General features: G+C 40.6%; 1 protein-coding gene across 11 annotated transcripts in view; it reads right to left on the reverse strand.

The window, feature by feature from the left end:
- The window catches only part of NPNT (nephronectin), a 93,667-nt gene that overhangs the window by 48,009 nt on the left and 24,644 nt on the right, over nt 1-21,014 (reverse strand). For 6 of the 11 annotated variants that reach the window (XM_061585474.1, XM_061585476.1, XM_061585472.1 and 3 more), the window contains exons 3-5: nt 12,551-12,601; nt 4,789-4,890; nt 3,479-3,571 (exon numbers count right to left, since the gene is read on the reverse strand). In XM_061585474.1, coding sequence (XP_061441458.1) covers nt 3,479-3,571; nt 4,789-4,890; nt 12,551-12,601 — 246 coding nt within the window. The remainder of the gene's footprint in view (nt 1-3,478; nt 3,572-4,788; nt 4,891-12,550; nt 12,602-21,014) is intronic. The other 5 variants (XM_061585475.1, XM_061585479.1, XM_061585480.1 and 2 more) reach the window with 2 other exon arrangements.

Below are 21,014 nucleotides of genomic sequence, written 5' to 3' on the forward strand. Positions count from 1 at the left end.
ATTCTTTATCTTTAAGCCATACTTGGACCAGACAAAACTTCAAACAAAGGATGCTTTTAAACAGAGGACCGGTCTCTGGCAGGCTGTCAAATAGAGGACTGTCCTCTGTACAGTAGTAGACATGACCACCATATAAATTAGTTGTGGCAAAAACAAAAACAAACGCAAAAGCTGCTAAGTACACACTGGACTTTCTGTTTTCTAAATGGAGTTCAGCTACTCAATTTACAGTGCAGTCCTATAATAACAGCTACTCATCTGTCCTCGCTCCAGGTAACTGTTGTATATGTTTGCCTAACTCCCACCACACAATGGCAAAGCCACTACCACATCTGCAACTCATGGCATAAGTAGTGGTAAGGGGTGCAGAACAAGAAGTTCTGATCCCTGCACCAGCTCCAGGCCGGCACAACAATCAGGTCTGGATTGGGTCCAATGCCAACCAACTATGGCTGTGAGACCAGCTCAGGATCCAGTGGATCCCAGTGCCAGCTCAGCTTCACCCCTGTCCTGCTCTTGTAACACCCTGTTTCGGGGGTTTCTGCTGGTGGTGATACTGTCACCAGACTTACTGCACATTTGGAGGCCAGCAGGAGACTGGCTCAGGCAGTAGAGTTGAAAGAAGGGATTATTCCACCCAGTCCAAACTACACACAACCCAATGTAAGGTGTGTGTTTAGGGGGTTGACTGCTCTACCCATCTCCTAATACTGTGCACTAAAATAACTATTATGTACTAAAATACCTTGTTCATAGAGAAGGAGTGGGAAATTTTAATTTCTTCAGCTCAGCTGAGGTAAGCTGGGGAAAGGAGAATAATTTGTAAGTTAAGTGTGGTCCTCAAAGCACAATCAATTAATTTTCAGAATCAATAAGTCACATAAATTTCAAGATTCTGTATTTAATGCACAAGAAGTGGAAAGAAATGGAAAAGTTAAATGTCCTGCCTTGCAAAAAAGACTTTTCTCCACTTGTCAACAGTAAGATCCTCAGGTGTATTACATACATAGACACATATTTGCACACACATATATATCTATTACGCAGGGAATGTATGCAGAGAATGTATAGAAATAGTAGCCTGCCTGGATGTTGACAATCATAAGTTCACTGAAAAGAAATTGCCATCGCTAGACAACTCCATTTCATCTCGACACCCACAACAGACCTTTTGTTTGATGAAGCTGTGATAATAATTAGGATGATATTTCCAATCCAGGAAAAGCCACTTATATTATGACATTGACCAATAATGGAGCCAGTCAGTGAATACCAAGGAAAACAACAGTAATGACACCCATCCGGCGGCTTTAAGTGGGATCTGCAGATCTGCCTCCCAAGTATAGTATATCAAAACAGAAGCAACTCCTAACTTCCTCTGGTCAAGTTCTGGTGCTAAGTCCTATTACAAAGCTCTAATTCCTGTTGACATCAGTGAGAATTACACTCAGTCAAGGAACAGTGTGTAAGGGAGACTAGACATGAAGTTAAATGTGTCTTTGCATTAAACATGCAGGTTTTTTAAAAATGCCAGTAGCATCAGCCCAAATGCAGCCAGGGTGTGTGGTGGAGTGATAATTACCAGGTTCATAATAGATATGGTGGTGGGGATTTAACCCTTTCCTCCCCTGCTATGGCCCTGAGGAAAATCCCTCTTCTGAAGGTTTGCAATGGGAAGAAATCCCTCATGGCCCTTATCAGTACCCACCACCAGCAGCGGCTGATATAATTTGCATTTTGAAACATGTGTACATTAACTATAAAGAAGAATTTAATGCTATGTCTAGTTTGGCCCTTAGGCTGCAGCCCAATGAAGCAACTCTCTCCAGTGGGAACCACCCACGGGAAAGTTCTCTGCTGAAATGAATGGGAGCACTTAATTACAAAGTATCACATTTCTCAAAAGGATGCTGAATATATAGTCTGAAATCACCAACACAAATTCTTGTTTCTCATCTCTGCCTGCTTCACAACAGCAGCTCCTTGGACCCAACATGGTTTCATAAAATGTAAGGAAATAAGTGCATATTTTAAACTGCTGCACACCCATAGTATTTTTGTGGTATGCAGTTCTGGGAGATGAAGTTCTAGAATGAAAGTGAGACATACATGTAATGTAAGAGACTAGGGGCTATCAGGTGAAGGAAGTGTTGGAAATGAGGCCATGGGGAGGGTGGGATTAGATGAATCTGTCAGGGAAGGATTAATATATCTGAACAAATGAGTTTTTTAAAAGCATTTAGAAATTACTGTGCCATGGGAGGATTAGTAACTCTCAGGGAACACAGTTCTGTATAATACCACCTTCCTCAAATTGTCAAGTGTTCTAAACCACTCATTTGCTTTTGCTATAACAAGCTTAGGAAAGCTTTATCAAGGCTAACTGGAGAGAGTGGCTGTGACTTCTTTAAGCACTTGGGAGTGCTCAGCACTACATAAAGTAATACTTTGGGGAGAAGTGAATGAAAATAGTGCAATATGGTGAAAATACCGGCCACTTTAAAACAACATGAATATTCTTCATTATGAAGTTACTAGGGCTTTGTGTGTAGTTTTGTTGTTACAAACAGAATATGGAAGAACTGTATTTTAATTTATTTTAAATTATTAATTTTATTTCATTGTAAATTAGCATGCTGACTTTTCTTCATAAAAGCAAGGTACTTTTCCATAAATCAAAAGGAGTCTCTATTGGTATAAGGTCTCTCCGTTGATCTCTGAAGGGGACCAATCTTGTACCTCTAACAACAATAGCACTTGTTTCACTTTTATATACTTTAATGACAAGGATTATGTTGGTATGCAGTAAGAACAACTCCTGAGCAGGCCTCTCTGAGAATGATGGAAGCTCTCATTCAATTCAAGTGGATGAATTTATTTATTTTATTTATTTATTACTACGTTTGTATCCCACCTTTCCTCCAAGGAGCTCAAGATGGTGTACATATTCCCCCCTTCACTTTATCCCTACAACAACCCCGTGAGGTAGGGTAGGCTGAGTGGCACCCAGTGAGCTTCATGACCAAGTGGGGATTTGAACCCAGATTTTCCAGGTCATAGTACAACACTCTAACAACTTAGCCACACTGAATGGTGCTGTGGATTTCATGCAGAGAGTTCTAGAAACTCTGGTTCCTTACACTCTGCAGCTGCTAAAAAATGAGCATCACATTGAACTAATTATCCCCTGATCTTAGGCATCCCCAAGCCAGGTAGGCAAAAAGTGGGAACTGCAAAGACATGAACAGCCTTGGGCCTGCTAGATTCAGTAGTATGTCAGGTGACCCAGCGAACCAATGATGTGACACATCCATAACCTGCTTCTGTTGTTTGTCTGTGTAACTCATCAGTGATAAGGACCAAGCTACTGCAGCTAGACTACGACATTAACAAAACATCATTTCGTTAAAGTTTCAAATGTACTTCAGCAATGAGAAATATCATGCTTTTAAAATATTGTTAAATTGTCTTTTCTTACCTTGACTGCATGTTTTCCCAGTGTATCCTGGATGACACTTGCACTTGTTTGGTCCAATACATTCACCATGTTTACATCCAGGCTGACATACAGCTGTGAATACATGTAAGCAGGCTTATCATTCCTCTTGTTGAATTGTAAGTGCATGCACATTATTTGATTATAATAGTGGGCTCATTCACATGTAATGCTAAGCCAAACCACCACATCATAAGAATGAGCTGGTGCACAGAGCAAAAATAACTGAACATTTGTTATTTTCCCAGGCCTGTTAATGTTGTGCTATCCACAGCAAAACCATGGTGTGAATATGGCTATGGTCTGAAGGCACATAAGGCCAGCTCCCTGCTGAAGCTAAGCAGGGTCAGGTCTGGTCAGTGCCTAGATGGGAGACTGCCTGGGAACCATATGTAAGCCGCCTTGGGTTTCTATTATTAAAAGAAAGGAGGGGTATAAATGTAATAAATAAATAAATGTGGCCTTGTGGTTTGTCTCACACCCAACAAACTATAACCCAGTTTTTTTCTTGGTTTACCAGTCATGGTTGGTTTGGGGGAAACACACCACAAATCCATATGTTCATATATAATGCTAGGCCAAACCATGGCTTGTTCCAGGTACCGCAGCAGCAGCAGGACTAGGAGAGGACTGAAGCAGCTGTGATCGTCACTCCAAGAACCCACAGATTTGCTCACTCTTACTAAGCCATAGTTTGACTTAGTGTTACATGTGAAGTGGGGCAGTGAACAAAAAGGCAGTGAGTTGGAGAAAATAAGTGATGGGAAGAGGGAGCTTAATCCTTTCCTGTTCATCATTTTTCTGCTACAACTCCCACCCACCAAAGATGCTTCCATTAAAACGCATACAAAGTGGTGGTGGTGGGGAAAGGTTAATGTGAAATGCAAAACATAACACGTAGACTGTTGAGACAATGCAATGTATATCAACTACTACTTTCAATGATAATGTGAAGATTCATTAAAATACAGATATATAGCAAAAAAAGTACAGTCCTATGCATGCCTACAAGTCACCTGCATTAAGTTCAATGGGATTTATTCCCAGATCTGTATAGGTTTGTAGCCTATAGGGTATATAGGGTTACAACCTAAGAATTTATACATTCATATAATAACAAGTTGACATTTATTAAAAGGATTAAAGACAATCCTACAAATGTATGTATCATGTATACAGTATTTCAAACTCCCACCAACCATCTTTATGTTTTGGAAAGTCATATTTGCTCTGCTAATAAAACTTAACTATACATATATAAATCCAGTTCATGCTGCTTCCCTGCCACATACATAGAGCTGAATGATCCAGTGTTGGTCCATGATTTGTAGAGCCCCTCCTGAGGCTGGGATAATGCATGCACTCAAGTCCAGCAGACTGGAAAAGACATTTTGCTGGGGTAGAGGTGGATAGATTGAGATCCAGAGAAAAAAATTAGTCACACTCAAAGTTTGGGCATGTCCATATAGAGCTTTGGGCTTTTTCTGTGAAGAGCAGACTCATGTGCTATTTTACAAACTATTCTTGTAGAGTTTGTGCTTGGGAAAAGGCAGGAAGAGAAGAGTGAGATACAAACCACCCGAACTAGCTCTGTGGCAGCTGGGTGTGAATGAATGTATGACCTTGGGAGGAAGCCTTTGTCACTATCCTTTTTTGGGGGGGGATCCAGAATCTTTCCTCCAGGCAGCATTTCTTTTGTGCACCATTCAAATTTTCTAAGCATGCAAAAAGCACGATATTTTGCACATAGAAAAAGATGATACTTCTTTCAGAGAGCATAAAAACTACTTTGTAGAATGTACTTGCCTGAGTATCATGGGTACCTACTGGATATGATCTGTGACTTGACTTTTCCATCCTCTCTGCCAGCAATATGGGAGTTACTTTGATACTTTGTTTGAAAATTTTTATTGGCTAAGTGTCAGTCCAGTGCAGAAACTCTAAAGTAGCCTTTAAAAAATGCCAGCTATTCCATCACCCACAGAAATGGTCTGCTATTTTGTAAACATCTTAGTATGTGTGTATGTGTGCTTGTATAACTTAATTAACACTGCAGTCTGTATGTGCATCTACCTGGTTTTCTTTTTCCTAAGAAAGTATTAAGGAGCAGCAATCAAAGTGCCCTGCAGAAAGGTATCATCACCACATCAAGCTTATGTATACAGACTGTAGATGTAGCATTACTTTTCAGTCAAGACTTTGAGGACAGTCACATTAATTCCATCATGTGGTTGAGTATGCATTCACTGATAAGCTGAATAACTGCAAAGAGCAGGGATGGGAAATCTGTGGCCCTCCAAATGTTGTACTTCAATTGCTAGCATGGCCAGTGATCAGGGAAGATGGAAATTGAAGTGCCACAGGTTCCCCATTCATGGCACAGAGTTTACTAAAATCCAGTACTGCAGTGAAATCAACAGCATTGCAAACTGCCTATTTAGTTGATTAACCATCTGCCTTTTAACCAAACAATTACATTTAAACATTTGCACAGTGGCCAACCCACATGAAAACTGCTTTGTTGAGACACAATAAGATATGTTGAATCAGCTTTTAAAAATGGCATTCTAAGTTGTTAGAAGGAAAGAGCCATCTGTAATATTTTCCTTTATTTTACCTATTAAATTAAAAGTGGGATTAAAATAATGATTCCTATTGGTTGTTAATATAACACTATATTATCCAGGGATCCCCATGGTCAAAGGCTTACTGTGTTTATTCAGAAGAAAGTCCCATTTACCAAAAATCCTCTGCAATTTTAATCAGGAGCTTTCTCATTGTAGCTTCTGCCTCTAGTTGTTTCCTGTTCAGATGGCATGACATTAGTGATTAATTGTCCCTTAATTGGTCAGCTCCTGTTCACTGTGGATTTAATCACACATTTATAGCTCTATTTTGCAATAAAAATAATTAAAAATAATCAGAATCAATAATTGAATCCCTCTCAGAGAACAGTGACTGATTAATTCATAACTAATCCTGTAACACAATTAATAGAAATAAATAAAAAGGACAGAACCTTTGTTTAATTAAGGGAAGACTAGCCCTTAAAAGACCCTCCGTGGCGCAGAGTGGCAAGTGGCGGTAACGGAGCTGAAGCTCTGCTCACGGCCGGAGTTCGATTCCAACAAAAGGAGGAAGTTAAATCTCCAGTAAAAGGGGTCAAGGTCCACTCAGCCTTCCATCCATCCATGGTCAGTAAAATGAGTACTTGGCATATGCTGGGGGGTAAAGAAAGGCCGGGGAAGAAACTGGCAATCCCACCCCATATATACGGTCTGCCTAGTAAACGTCGCAAGACGTCACCCTGAGTGGGAAATGACTCGCACTATAAGTGCGGGGACACCTTTACCTTTTTTTTTAAGCCCTTAAAAGGTTCAGTGGTGCTTTGTAAGTATACACTACACAGACTAGCACAGCAATTGCATTTGATTGTAAAACATCAAGCATTGATAACACTGAAAACATGGAATTTGATAGGTTGGCAATGACATTCTCTGAATTTTCTATGAAATGTTAGTGCATGAAGAATCACATTTCTAATGGGGAACCAGCCTAAGGCAGTGATTAAATTATATGGGGTCATGATGTACTTTCCAATTAAGGAACGCATAATAATTCTAGTTGGAATGGAAATGGACTGCCTTCAAGTCAATTCTGACTTATGGAGACCCTATATTCATAGGGTTTTCATGGTAAGCGGTATTCAGAGGCGGTTTACCATTGCCTTCCTGAGGCTGAGAGGCAGTGACTGGCCCAAGGTCACCCAGTGAGCTTCATGGCTGTGTGGGGATTCGAACCCTGGTCTCCCAGGTTGTAGTCCAACACTCTAACCACTACACCACACTGGCTCTCCAATCCTAGTTGGACTAACTATGAACTTAAATTTTCTTACTAAATCAAATATAAAATAATATGTAACCTTACAAAGCATCTGTTTTATTCATAAAACACATTTTATTATATAGCAATTGTAATGGTTAGACGTGCACATTTACAATCTGTTAATGCACTTTCACAAATCTTTATTGTGGGCAGCTGGCCTTTCATCTTTAAGCAGCTTGACATGCAAAAGTTTCTTTGCTCTCTCTCATATTGGAATGACAATGTCAAATGTTGTGCACATGCTTCCATAAGCAATGGAGAGATGCATTGGAGAACCTATGGCTACCTTAAATAAAAGAGGTACTACATTTCCAAAGAGATTTTCAATTACCCATCATATTATGGCATTCTGAGCTTGCAAGTAATTAGTTACAAAAAATGAATTACTTGTAATTTATTACTTTTTTGAGGAACAAGTGGGTAATTTCTTTGCATTTTGATTGTAATAGAAAGAAGAGTCATTTTATTACTTTTGAGGAGTAATTTTAATGTTTCCAGCATTACTTTTGGGTGTTACGGGGGGGGGGGACACAGGGTAAATCTTCTGCTCTTCTGATTCACGGATGAAAATCATGTGCCTCAAATTGTGCTTCTGTGCTTCTGTGCAGCGTCACTATTCCCTCTGTGGGTGTTTAGGAGGCATCGAGGGTGGAGGTGAAGAGCGAGATGGGGTGGAGTGGAGAAAACAATTGTTTAAAAAAATGGATGGTGCTGGAGAAGAATGGAGTGGAGGGAGAAAGGAGCCAGAGGGCAAGGACATGGATGAAGGAGGAGAATGAGGCAGCAGCGGAATAGAGATAAAGAACTGTGGAGATGAGAGTGTTTTTGTGTGTGTGTGTGAATACTGTGTTTGCACTTGGCCTGTGAAGTGCCCTCCACTGTCCTCCCTGGCTATTTTGCTGCATTTGCAGTGTTTTAATTTTTGCTCCCCAGGGGAAAATGTTTGCTTGGTGGGTCTGCCTTAGTTGGTGGCACGGCAGGGTCTGGCAGGTGGTTGAGTGAGAGAGATGACGTTTGCTGGCTGAGTGTGTGTGTGCGGGGGTTGCACTTGGTTTGATGCACGAAGATGTGAGCAGTGACCCCTGCCTCCCTCCCTGATTCTCTTACCAGTGGAGAGACTACCATTGCTTACCTTATGGATAAAAAGAGTTATTCTGCTATCTTTCTCTCTGTGTTTATTTTAAATGTTGTTTTAGGCTACTTAGATGTGCAGCAGCCACGGCCAGAGCCTTGTAGGCACTCTAGGTTTTTTAAAAAGTAACTTAAGTGCAATTGTAGCGATTACTTTTGAGTAATGATAATCAATTCCTTTCAAAATGGTAGTAATTGTAATGGTAATGTATTACTTTTGGTGGGCATGTAACAGTAATTGTAATTTATTCCTTTTTAAAAGTAACCTTCCAAGCTCTGATGACATCACACTAGGATTGTGTACAAGCAAATCAGTGCAAACAACATATTGCTACAATTTTTGAAAATGGCTGTAAAAATGCACATACTAAGTTGCTGCACTTCACAAAAAAAATATTCCAGGTATCTAACTAATGTAAATTAAGGTATTTACATTTTATATAACAGTAAATCAATATTGTATCAAGATAATGTATGACAAACATTTCTTAGTATAGTACATAATGTTGGAAGACCTCCACAAATGTTCAGTGGAATTATTCATACAGTAAAGTCTGAGGCAATGATTCCCAAATCTTATACTGCAAGAGAGGCTGAAACTGACTTGGAAAAATTAAGCTTCCGTATTGGATGCATTCAGCAATTTTTGCCCTTGAGAACTAGGAGACAACTTTGTTCCTCACTTTCTGCCAATGTTTGAGCAATGACATCAGCCCCCTCCCTAACAAAGGCACACCGGTAGTCTTTGCATTTAAACTGACAGGTGTGGGGAAATCTCAGATGCATCAGCTCTACCCACAAAGCACAACCACCTCCCTAAGCCTGACTGACTAGGCAAAAGAGGCAGGAGAAAGTTAGAAGACAATGTCAGCAGGGTGGACCTGCAGTTGCAAGGAGGATGCCAGCCTATGGATCTGAGAACTGATTGATAAAATATGTATATATCTTTTTGAGGATAAAGAAAAACTTTTGCAGACCTTTTTTCAGCACATGGAAGGTGGGGTAGGGAATCATGGATGTTGTCACGACTCTTAATCTACACTCGTTTGGCCAGAATAGACCCTACACATGAACAACTCTACATGTATAGTGGTTTCTTTCTGTATAAAAAGAGCACTCTGCACATAGGTTTGTGTGCACACCTGAATACTCTATTCCACTGTGTAGAAGTCAGAAATAAGGCACATGCAAACCTGCTTCCCCTTCCACAAGTTCAAAGAAATAGCTAATGCATGTCTCCAATTTTAAACCAGTCATCCCCCCCAAATGCCACAAATACCAAATAATTGAAAGCACTGATCTGAAGGCATATGAGAGAGCAAACTTGTTTAAGCTAAGCAAGTCTCAGTCTGATTAGTGTCTAGATAGGAGGCTACCTGGAAGCCCTAAGAATGCTGTCTTGAGTTAGGAACATAGGAAACTGCCTTATATTAAGTCAGATGGTGGCCCATCTAATGCAGTATTGGTCTACAATGACTGCAGTGCCTCTGAGGTTTCAGGCAGGGGACTTTTCCCAACCTGATGGGTTGGCATGCAAAAATATGCTTTAACATTGAACATATGTTCCTTCCCCAAAGGAAGTGAGTTCCACGGATGGATACATGAGAGAAAACACGCTGTCAGGATGCACTTCAATAGAATGTGATTTGGCACAGAAGACTGTCCTACTCAGAGTAGACCCACTGAAATTAATGAACCTGTTAGTCATATCTATTAACTTCAATGGGATTACTCTGAGTAAGACTAACACTGAGTACCATCCGTTCTCCTTATTAGTTAGTGACACTTTACTGAATCTTAAAACAACATATTTAGGGTTTAATTCGGAAATCATATTTTATGTGTCATATACCTAAAATACAAATAGATGTACTAATGCGTTCACAGTTTTGTTGTACTACACTTCAAATGTGTAAATTGATTTTTAATTTTTATCTAATCCCAACTCTGCCCCATAGGAAAGATGTCTATGAATGGGGAGAAATGAGGTGGAGAAGTGAGTCCACATGAATTTAAATCTAGCTTTCAATCCAGCTCTCTGGTCATTGGCAACACTGGTACTCTACACTTCCCTAAGCTTTTTATTTGGAGAAAATGGGACATGATCCAGAGGACAGGATCCTCATTCCCCATGAAATTAGCTTGGTTTTAGTACTGCCCTCATGTGCCTGGATGTTTGCAGCGTCTTGTTCCAATTGTAGTTTGGTCTGTTGCATGAGATAGAGCTCCAAAAAGTCTCCTACCATTTGGAACAGTGTTTAGGTTGGCAGGGAGGCTGTGAGAGAAGGGAAGACTCAGAAGCCTTGGTGCAGAGAAGTACCATGTGCCGCCCTTTGGGATCCTGTCCCTAGTCACATTACATTCATAAAGAGCAAACAAAATTAGCACCTACTGAAATATCTTTAAAGGGGGAATTGGGGAGGAAGGGGAAATTTTTCAGTATTCATGGTAAATGATGTCCTGTTTATAGGACTTATTAATTAACTATTCAACTGTTTGTTTGGATGTTTGCTCACTTAACTATCACATTTGTGGCTGCTATCTTGATGCTGGAGAGAGGAATGATGTTCATAGTCAAAATGTATTCCTGAGGCCCAACAAACACCTTCCAAAGCACTGCTTGGATGATCTCCCCCTCTCCTCCGAACTGAAGAGGGCAGGGGTTTGTTCTTGTCATGCTGTGCTTCCAAATTGCATGGAGCACTTCAGAAGTGCAGCACTGACTGTGTGACCCCACCCTTTCATTTACAAGAACTGGACCAGGGTAACAGAACCTGGTGCCCCAAACATGTTTTAGACTCCAACTCCCATCAGCCCCAGCCAGGATAGCCAACAGTCAGGGATAGGGATGGGGGAGAAATTCTATTCAGTTTGCATTAAAAGGCGAATCTATCAAATTTGCACTTTCCAAAACAGTATGAGAACTGAAACATGTCTATCCTTCGAAAGTCACACTTATCCAAATTTTGTGATGCAGTTCTCCAACCAAATACATATATTAGGAAAAATGTGCATAGAAAGGAATATATTAGTGAAAATAACATAAAGAAATGCATTATATTAGGAGAAATTGCTTGGAAAAACTTGTACAATATAGTCAAATCCACATACAAAAATGTGTTTATTAGGATAAATTTGCACTCAAATGCTGAAGAATATTCATGAGTGGTGTTTTTTTAACACAAACTGCTGCAAAAAAGTGGAGAACCAAATGTATGATTGGAAAAATGAGAATCTGGGAGAACAAAAAGTGACAGATCCATCCATCCCTACTCAGGAATGATGGGAGTAGTAGTTTAGAACAACTGGAGGGCACTGGTTGCCTCCCCCTGTTCTGGACTCTAGAGGAAGGCTGGGGCTCATGATGCTCACCAGAGCGGGGGCTGAACACTCAACACAGCAAACATAGTGAGTGGAATTCTGGAGCATGGGTTTTGGAACATACAGAAGGAACAAAACAATTGTTTAAAATATGTACTATATCGATCATGCAACCCAATCCTATCCATGTTTACTGGGCTACTCTGCTAAATTAATCTGAACTTTATTTCAAGAAGCATGGCTAAGATTGTAGCTTTATTATGAAGTAAGCCCAACTGAATACAGTGGAACTTGCTTCTGAGTACTGGTGCAGCACAGTTCTATGCATGTTTACTCAGAAGAAGTAAGTTCTGCTATATTCAGTGGGTCTTACTCCCAGGTAAGTGTGTAAAGGAGTGCACTGCATGTCAAATGCTACTCACACTGATTTCAAGCGGCAATGAAGTTAGTCCTCTTTAATAAAATAACTTGTAAATGTATTTTTAAAAAATCATTAACAGCTCTAAATGGATACAAGAAGCTATATGGATCTAAAAAGCTCATAACCATGATAACAGGTGTACATTAGTCATTAAATACCTCCATAAAGTGTATCTATCACCCTAAAACAATAAACAAAATAATTACATGCATATTTCCTCTTGATTTATATTATAATTCTTGTGCCTCCAAAACACCATTGTGCCAAAATTATTTCAAGAAATATGTTCAGCTAACCTTTGGGTTGGCACCTTATCCTGGCTATTCTCTGCTTTAAGATGTAGAAAGCTGCAAAACAAATGTCCATAAAAAGCAATTCCAGCCTTTTTTTCCCTGCCAGGAGGATGGATTTGGCTTGGATTTTATCAACTTGCTACATTCCCGGTGACTTACACACATTCAACATTCAAAGCTTTTTCTGAAATAAAAAAATAAACTAGGACACATTTAAAAATAGAAATTACTTATGTCACTATCTTGTTATGAGACGTTTGCATACAGATATTGCAATATACTCGCTATAAAAGTTACAAAAAGCAATGATGTTATGCTATTCTTGTTTTGTCAGTCAAAGAACTGCAACTAAACAGTGAATAGGATGCCCCCCCCCGCTCCAGCACTAATAAATACATCCTATTCCACAGTCAAAATGCAAAGCATTTTCCAGAATAGCATTTTTTTTTGTCTTTAAAGAGACAGTATCCTTTTATATCAATAATAACAAATCCCCACCCCTGTAATGAAAGGAATCCCCACCCCTGTAATAAAAGGAATTGGCTTCAGGGAGCTAACTTTGGTTTAATTGACATCACTTGCACTTTTAGCAGAACATTTTTAACAGTTGGGAACCAATAAAAAAACCCTAGCAGTCTTTTCATTTGGGTTTTCATTAAACCAAAACAAAGCTTTTGGTTCATAAACCATTTCTACATCTAACACAACAAATCAAGTGAGAGGCAGATGGCCATGCAGTAGACTCAAATGGAAAAAAGATCAGGGTGTATACATACATACTCCTGGAATGCAGCTGTGCCATGCCGCAATTGCCTGCGTTTTCCACACATGAGGCAGATTTTGTGTCAATCAGGTTTGCAATGCAAATGTAAAACTTGCATTGGCTAGAATGCACATTCTCACTACAAACGTCTATCCTGAACTTTTTCTTCTTCATTTACAATAATATGATGTTAACACAACTAGCATAAGAGAGGCTTAAGGGCAATTTAAGCTTAATATGTCAACATGCCATATTTCAGAGCAAGGAGAGCCACCAAGAGACCACGTGCAAAGCATCTTTACAAATCTAGCCCTGTTGACCCAACATGGCATCTAAAGGGAATGCATGGGATGCGAGGTGAGATGAAGACATCTGGCTCTGACCCATTCCCCAAGCGTTCAGTAGAATAGAAGGCCTGAATTAAGACTACAGATATACAACTATATGTGCATAACCTCTCTTAATTGTGGTTAGGAAACCTGTGCCTTCTGCAAGATTCCCATTAAAGTATAGCAGGGAAGAGGGTCCTCAGGCCTGAGGGCCTAAGGTGGCCTTCCTGGCCTCTCTATCAGGACTCTCTCCACCTACATCTCTCCCTGTCCCTGCATTGCACCTTCCTTGATTGTTCTTGTCTGGCTGGAGTGTGTCTTTGAACTATGATAGGTTCAGAGGAGGACAACAAGGATGATCAGGGGACTGGAAACAAAGCCCTCTGAGGAGAAATTGAAAGAACTGGGCATGTTTGGCCCTGAAAAGAGAAGACTGGGAGAGATATGATACTCTTCAAATACTTGAAAGGTTGTCACACACAAGAGGGCCAGGATCTCTTCTCGATCATCCCAGAGTACAGGACACAGAATAATGGGCTCAAGTTTCAGGAAGCCAGATTTCCACTGAACATCAGGAAAAACTTCCTAACTGTTAGAGCAGTACGACAATGGGACCAATTACCTAGGGAGGTGGTGGGTTTTCTACATATAACACATCTAACTGGAGGCCTTCAAGAGGCAGGTTGAGAGCCACCTGTCAGGTAGGTTTTAACTTGGATTCCTGCACTGAGCAGGGGGTTGGACTCAATGGTATTATAGGCCCCTGCTAACTCTACTATTCTATGGTTCTATGATAGTGCTTCTTGCTTGCCTCAATGGAGGATAAAAAAAGAGAAAGGACCCTGCTATACAAAAATAAAATTCACATTTGTTTTGCCCATGTTTGCCTCTGGCCCTGTTCACTGCTGGCACTTGGCCCCTAGAGGGCTGCCCAGAAGAGAATCTGGGGCTCTGACCTAACAAGTTTCCCCATCCGTGATCTAGAGAGTGTCTCTGTGTGTACAAGCAGTACTAGCAGAGTCTCCATTCAGACATTTGGCTGGACACATGGAAGTCAGGAGTGGGGCCAGGAGGGATAATTCTGTTCCCCAACCCTATATGCATCCCCTACACATACACCATGTTGGATCTATCAACGATGGATCAATTTGCCAACAAAACACAGCAGTAAGCGGTTCTGAGGAAAGAGGGTTTAAAAGAGGTACACCTATATGGCTCTGCCCCTCTGAGATATCTGGCACGGAATGCCACTTTTGCTGACAGGACACATGCCTTTTTTGGCACTACTATAGCAGCAAGATAAGATAGATATGAAAGGATAAGATAAAACTACATGTAGCATGGTACAACATAACACAGCCAAATTTCACATATATACCTTTTGCCACATGTTTTGTTTAAAAACAAATTATGTTAGGGTCTTGTGTATGGGGAAAATGAGTTTCAGTAGGCATGGGAAAGGATACTGTTTCCTTAATATGCAATGCATTCCCTTGCAATGTTTTGGTAAAATACATCATGCTCTTTTAAAGCAACACGTTGGGAAAAAAATAGAATAGCAGAACTTCATTTTTCAGCATAAACACAACAATGCAGTTCTGTATTGTAAGTACAGCGTATTTAAAGATTCATGAATTAAAATATAAAGAGTTACAATAATAGCCCCAAATCAGACAGCTCCTTTTTTAAAAGAGGTCATCTTCAAGGCTAACATTTGATTTCTATGTAGTCAGATTAGGGCATCTTTAGTTATTGAACAGAACTGCATTTATATTTAAACACACAAAACCTCCTGAACAACTAATGGCTTTTTCATGATTTCTTTAACTCATGAAAGTATTTCTATGGACAATGCCTCAAAATGATCTCCACAATTAAGCTTAAACATGCATTAAAAGGAATATAAATCATTTGAGATGGCAGAATCTAGCATGTATTTTTATCCCCAAAGCATAAAGGAGGAACAGCAGTTTTTAAAGCATCATGTATTTGCAGCTGCAGCAAGAAGGATGAAGCATGCAGAGCTCTGGGTTACAGCAGCATTTCCAGCACCCCCAGCAAACTCTAATCTTTCTCATGCACATTCTATGGAAAGTGTTGTTAAACATGGCTAAGCAAAGCAGCTAGTTATTAGTCTACATTTTTATTTTACTGATGCTGGCTTTATGAAAAAACTGCTTTGTCTTATTCTTTAACCATTAGGTCAGTTGGTGTTAAAACTGTGTTCCAGCTCCTCAGATGCTTATCAGAAGTTCCTCAGTGGCATGAGTAGCAGAAGACAAATGTCCCTGAAAGACAGATTGCTCATTGCTGCTGAACATCTCCTGCAACGCACAGTCTCAGGGATGTGTTAGATGCTTTCTCAGGTCAGTGATTTCTGGGGGGGGAGGGAGAGAATGTGGAGGGTGGAGGAGAACTACTATGGGACTTTTTATTTATTTATTTATTTATGCAGAGGCACAATGATGTCATCTGCCGGAACACCTGAGCTCAGGGTTATCATACACATTGGTGTGAGGCACCTCACTTTTTCCTCCTCATGATAAACCCTGTGAGATAGGCTAGGCTGAGATAGTGACTGGCTCAACACCACCCAGTGGACTACATGGCTATTCAGGGATGTAAGCCCTGATCTCCCAGCCCAGGTTCAACATACTAACTAATGCACTACACTTTATCAGCTTCCTATTCTAAGACTGCCACTTGATCTTAATGAATTGGATATTATGCTATGCTATGCGTGCTGCTGTGTGTGTGTATTTATACAAGTGCATATACACTCACCAAAATGTATGTATGCTTGGGCATGCACGCATGCGTGCACACACACACACACACACACTAGATCTGCAATTTTGGGCTCTCCTTGGGGAATGACTATGCACTCTTCCTAGATGATGTGGGCTAGGGCCTATCATTATAAACTAAAAATTAGTCACTTTTAGGTGTGAGGTGAGAGGTGTGGGGTGAGAGACTATGAAGTCCTTATGGGCCTGAAAAGTTAGTGTGCAGCGTAGCACATGCCCTTCACTCCAAGCCTTTACCTGCCAGTGCACTTCACACATATATGACTGCACTGGACTATTTTCATTTACTGACCACACCAAAACAAATTGTTGACACTTTGATGGGAGACCCTGAAGGTATGGTAAGATTAAAAGTTTGAGAAACACTGTACCTGTTATGTGCCTTCAAGTCAATTATAATTTATGGTGACCCTATGAATCAGTGACCTCCAATAGCATCTGTCATGAACCACCCTGTTCAGATCTTGTAAGTTCAGGTCTGTGGCTTCCTTTATGGAATCAATCCATCTCGTTTGGCCTTCCTCTTTTTCTACTCCCTTCTGTTTTTCCCAGCATCATTGTCTTTTCTAGTGAATCATGTCTTCTCATGATGTGTCCAAAGTATGACAACCTCAGTTTCATCATTTTAGCTTCTAGTGACAGTTCTGGATTAATTTGTTGTAACACCCAATTATTTGCCTTTTTTGCAGTCCATGGTATCCACAAAGCCCTTCTCCAACACCATATTTCAAATGAGTTGATTTTTCTCTTATCTGCTTTTTTCACTGTCCAACTTTCACATCCATACGTAGAAATCAGGAATTTCATGGTCTGAATGATCCTGACTTTAGTGTTCAGTGAGACATCTTTGCATTTGAGGACCTTTTCTAGTTCTCTCACAGCTGCGCTCCCCATTTCTAGCTTTCTTCTGGTTTCTTGACTATTGTCTCCATTTTGGTTAATGACTGTGCCAAGGTATTGATAATCCTTAACAAGTTCAATGTCCTCATTGTCAGCTTTAAAGTTACATAACTTTTCTGTTGTCATTACTTTAGTCTTCTTGACGTTCAGCTGTAGTCCTGCCTTTGTGCTTTCCTCTTTAACTTTCAACAGCATTCGTTTCAAATCATTACTGGTTTCTGCTAGTAGTATGGTATTGTCTGCATATCTTAAATTATTTATATTTCTCCCTCCAGTTTTCACACCTCCTTCACTTTGGTCCAATCCCGCTTTCCATATGATATGTTCTGCGTATAGATTAAACAAATAGGGTGATAAAATAGGGTGACCCCTGTCTCACACTCTTTCTGATTGGGAACCAATTGGTTTCTCCATATTCTGTCCTTACAGTAGCCTTTTGTCCAGAGGTCCAAACACTGTACTAGGCATAAGCAAACTTCTTCCAGATGTAACTGCAGTCTATCTGCAATATACCATGAAAGGGTGACATTTATCCCTTGATAAATACCCCCAAAGCATAACATATATATGTGTTCTCAGAATAAGATCATCCTTTAATCATATTGTAATTGGAAGAAAGCCAGTCAAGTTTTAAAACATCAGATTACATGCTTTTAAAAAACATTGTGGACTGCCCAGTTTTCCATGTTTACTTAAAAAAAAAGAAGTTTCACTATTGCTATGCTTCCAGAAGAACTCTAAATGTTGGATGTGCAACATAGCTTGACTTCTTAAAGCTGTTGTACAAAAAGATAAGCAAAAATCTGGCATGCAGGCCAGCCCAGAACAGGTTCACCTGGCCAAAATAACAATGCAAGCTTCTGCAAGCATTTTAAAAACTATGTTCCAAAGAACCTGGGGCTCCATGTATGCTTTTCAGAAGTTCCTAAATGAGAATATCAATAGCAGTATACAAGCTTCCCTGAAAAACCACTTGAATTTATTATTTATTTATTTATTAGATTTATATCCCGCCCTTCCTCCCAGTAGAAGCCCAGGGCACCAAATATCTACCATTGAATGCCTACCACTAACAACCTTCTTCTGCCACAGACAACATGAAGATTTGGAATCGTTCTGAGGGTGACCTCTCAGTTCTCATGGTGCCATTTTGTAGCCCAGTAGGCCAGGGCAGACCCTTTGGAACTGACAGGGCTCCACACAGCACTCCCCCAAATCCTCCATAATACGCAGGAGCTCTCTTCTCACAGTGCATCCACTTGTATGTGTATAAAGAATGCATGGAGTGTACAGCAGATGCATGACTGTATAGGCCTCGCTCCTAATCTTCATGCATAAAATATATAGCATTAAAATGCCCAATATTAGAGGTAGGAAACCTCAGGCCCAGGGACCAAGTGCATCCCTCCAGGCCTCTCTGTCTGGCCCTCTGGACTCCTCCCAGGTCACACCCCCTATATCCAGTCTACATTCCTCAGTGGCCTTGCTCTGTTCTCTCTTTAAATGCTTGTGCCCGTCTGGAATGTGTCATTACAATGTGACAATGTCCCCCTTTCCCCCTAGAATGGAGAACGAAGAGATGTGTGGGTATATGTAGAAACTTCTGAGTTCCACTGTACAAAGGGATGCCTAGACTCGTACCCACTTTTGCGTCTGGCCCTGCGGTCCCCCAGAAGGTTGCCCATGAGGGAATGTGGCCCTTGGGCTGGAAAAAAAGGCTCCACATCCCTGCCCTATGGATATACAACTGTATGTGTGGTCAGGTTCTCCATTGCACATACAGGCCCATTCTCACTGTACACCAAGTGCATGGTGACTGGAGCAGGGCCAAATGGATATACAGAGATAATTCTGTTTTCCCCTCCATGTTGATATAGCATAAGGAGAAAGCTATATTTACTTAATTTCTCACTTAGTCACTTTATTTAGCAGACACCCCATAACAATTATTCTCTGGGCAATGCCAGTTGAACAGCTCCTTGAAAGTTCAGACTAAAACCCTGAGCAGATTCACTGCCCCACTGACATCGGAGCCACCAGCCTCCACTTGGGCAATGTGCAGACAAAATAATAACAGTTTAAAATCGCTATTACTTCCACAATAGGACAAACTGAAGTGCAAAGGATTCCCCAAAGGTCTGAAAGGAGGTTTGAAAGTCACCAGTTTATCTTACATTGCCATTCAACAAATCACGAGAACCGTGTTTGTTGTGAATGAAATCTACAGTCTTATATTTTTAAAAAAGAAAAAAACAGGGAACGTAGTTCATCAAAACTCTGACAGGCCAAAAAGGGAGTATCTTAGCCTTTCAGAAAAACCCTGAGAAAAGACCATGCTTAGGCTAGGGCAACGTAGCATAAGAGCATAACCTGCTAACCAGGAAGTTCCAAATTCACATGTCCACCACAATCCTTTAAGCAAGCCCCTATTATCTGAGCCTCAGTCCCCCAAATGTAATGGGGGATAATTACAGTAGTCTACTTTACAGGACTTTTGAAAGGCTTATTGAGAAAATGTATCAGGATCCCCCCCCCGCCAAAACATAATTATTATTGTTAAGTTGCCTTAATGTAAACCACTAAGAGATTTTATTTACAATTAAGCAGTATATAAATTCTGTTAAATGAATAAATATTGCATTTTAAAAACAAAACACTGGTTTCTAAAAGTATACTGAGTGGAATTGTCATTCCCATTTGGGGCAGGGAGGATTCAGAAATAATGTAACCCATATGTCTTCTATACAGCTATCTTTGAAAGTAGCTTTTCCTTCACCCAGCTCGTTGACTGTCTGGCATGCTAAGACCCTAATGTATTCATATTCAGTATACAGTAGCTCCACATAAATACACTGTGTCATCTAATCACTTAATGTATTCCAGGCATTGCTGACTTCTAATAAGGGGGCAGCTTCTACTTTATAGCCTTCAGCATGTGTCCAAAGAGAGACAGACACAGTTTTGTCTTCTACGTAGGGATGGGGAAAAGGGAGCAGATTAAAGGACAATTGGACCCTTAATATATCCCAGAGGTGGCGAACTTGTGGCCTTTCAGGTGTTGTTGGACTCCAACTTCCATCAGCTCCAGCCAGTATGGGCAATGGTCAGGGATGATGGGGGTTGGAGGCCAGCAACAACTGGATAGCCACAGGTCCCCCATTTCTGATATACATGGTATTCTGGAAACCTATGTCTTTGACCTGCAAGCCATGTTTTCTTCCCTCAACCACACTATCACTTCCTTTTCCATTTATGTCAACCCCAGCCTTTCTTTGCTCCATAAATCTATTCAGTGCAACACCAATATTCAGTGCAACACTGGCCCTGACTGGAGTGCCAGAGGCAGGTTACATTTATTCACAGGAATGCCATCTCCCCTGCCAAGAGGCCAGTCTGTATGGGAGATGGGGTGGAAGGTATGTACCCAAGATGGGCCAGAAAGATAGAGCAGGGCTTCTGCTGGTGTGCCGTCCATGCCACTGCCCAGCAGTCTCTCTATCCAAGCTAGAGCTCCAAGTTGCTCAAGGCAGGGTACAGGACCATTCTCTCCTCAGTTTTATCTTCATGTCAACCCACAACCCTGAGATGTTGAGAGTTCCCCCAAATGACCAGTTTATTCAGCATTCATCCTGGTTTGCTTGTACAAAGCTTATGTGGTGGTTAGACTA

This window comes from Rhineura floridana, chromosome 9 (assembly GCF_030035675.1).
Source record: "Rhineura floridana isolate rRhiFlo1 chromosome 9, rRhiFlo1.hap2, whole genome shotgun sequence".
Classification (NCBI taxonomy): Eukaryota; Metazoa; Chordata; class Lepidosauria; order Squamata; family Rhineuridae; genus Rhineura; species Rhineura floridana.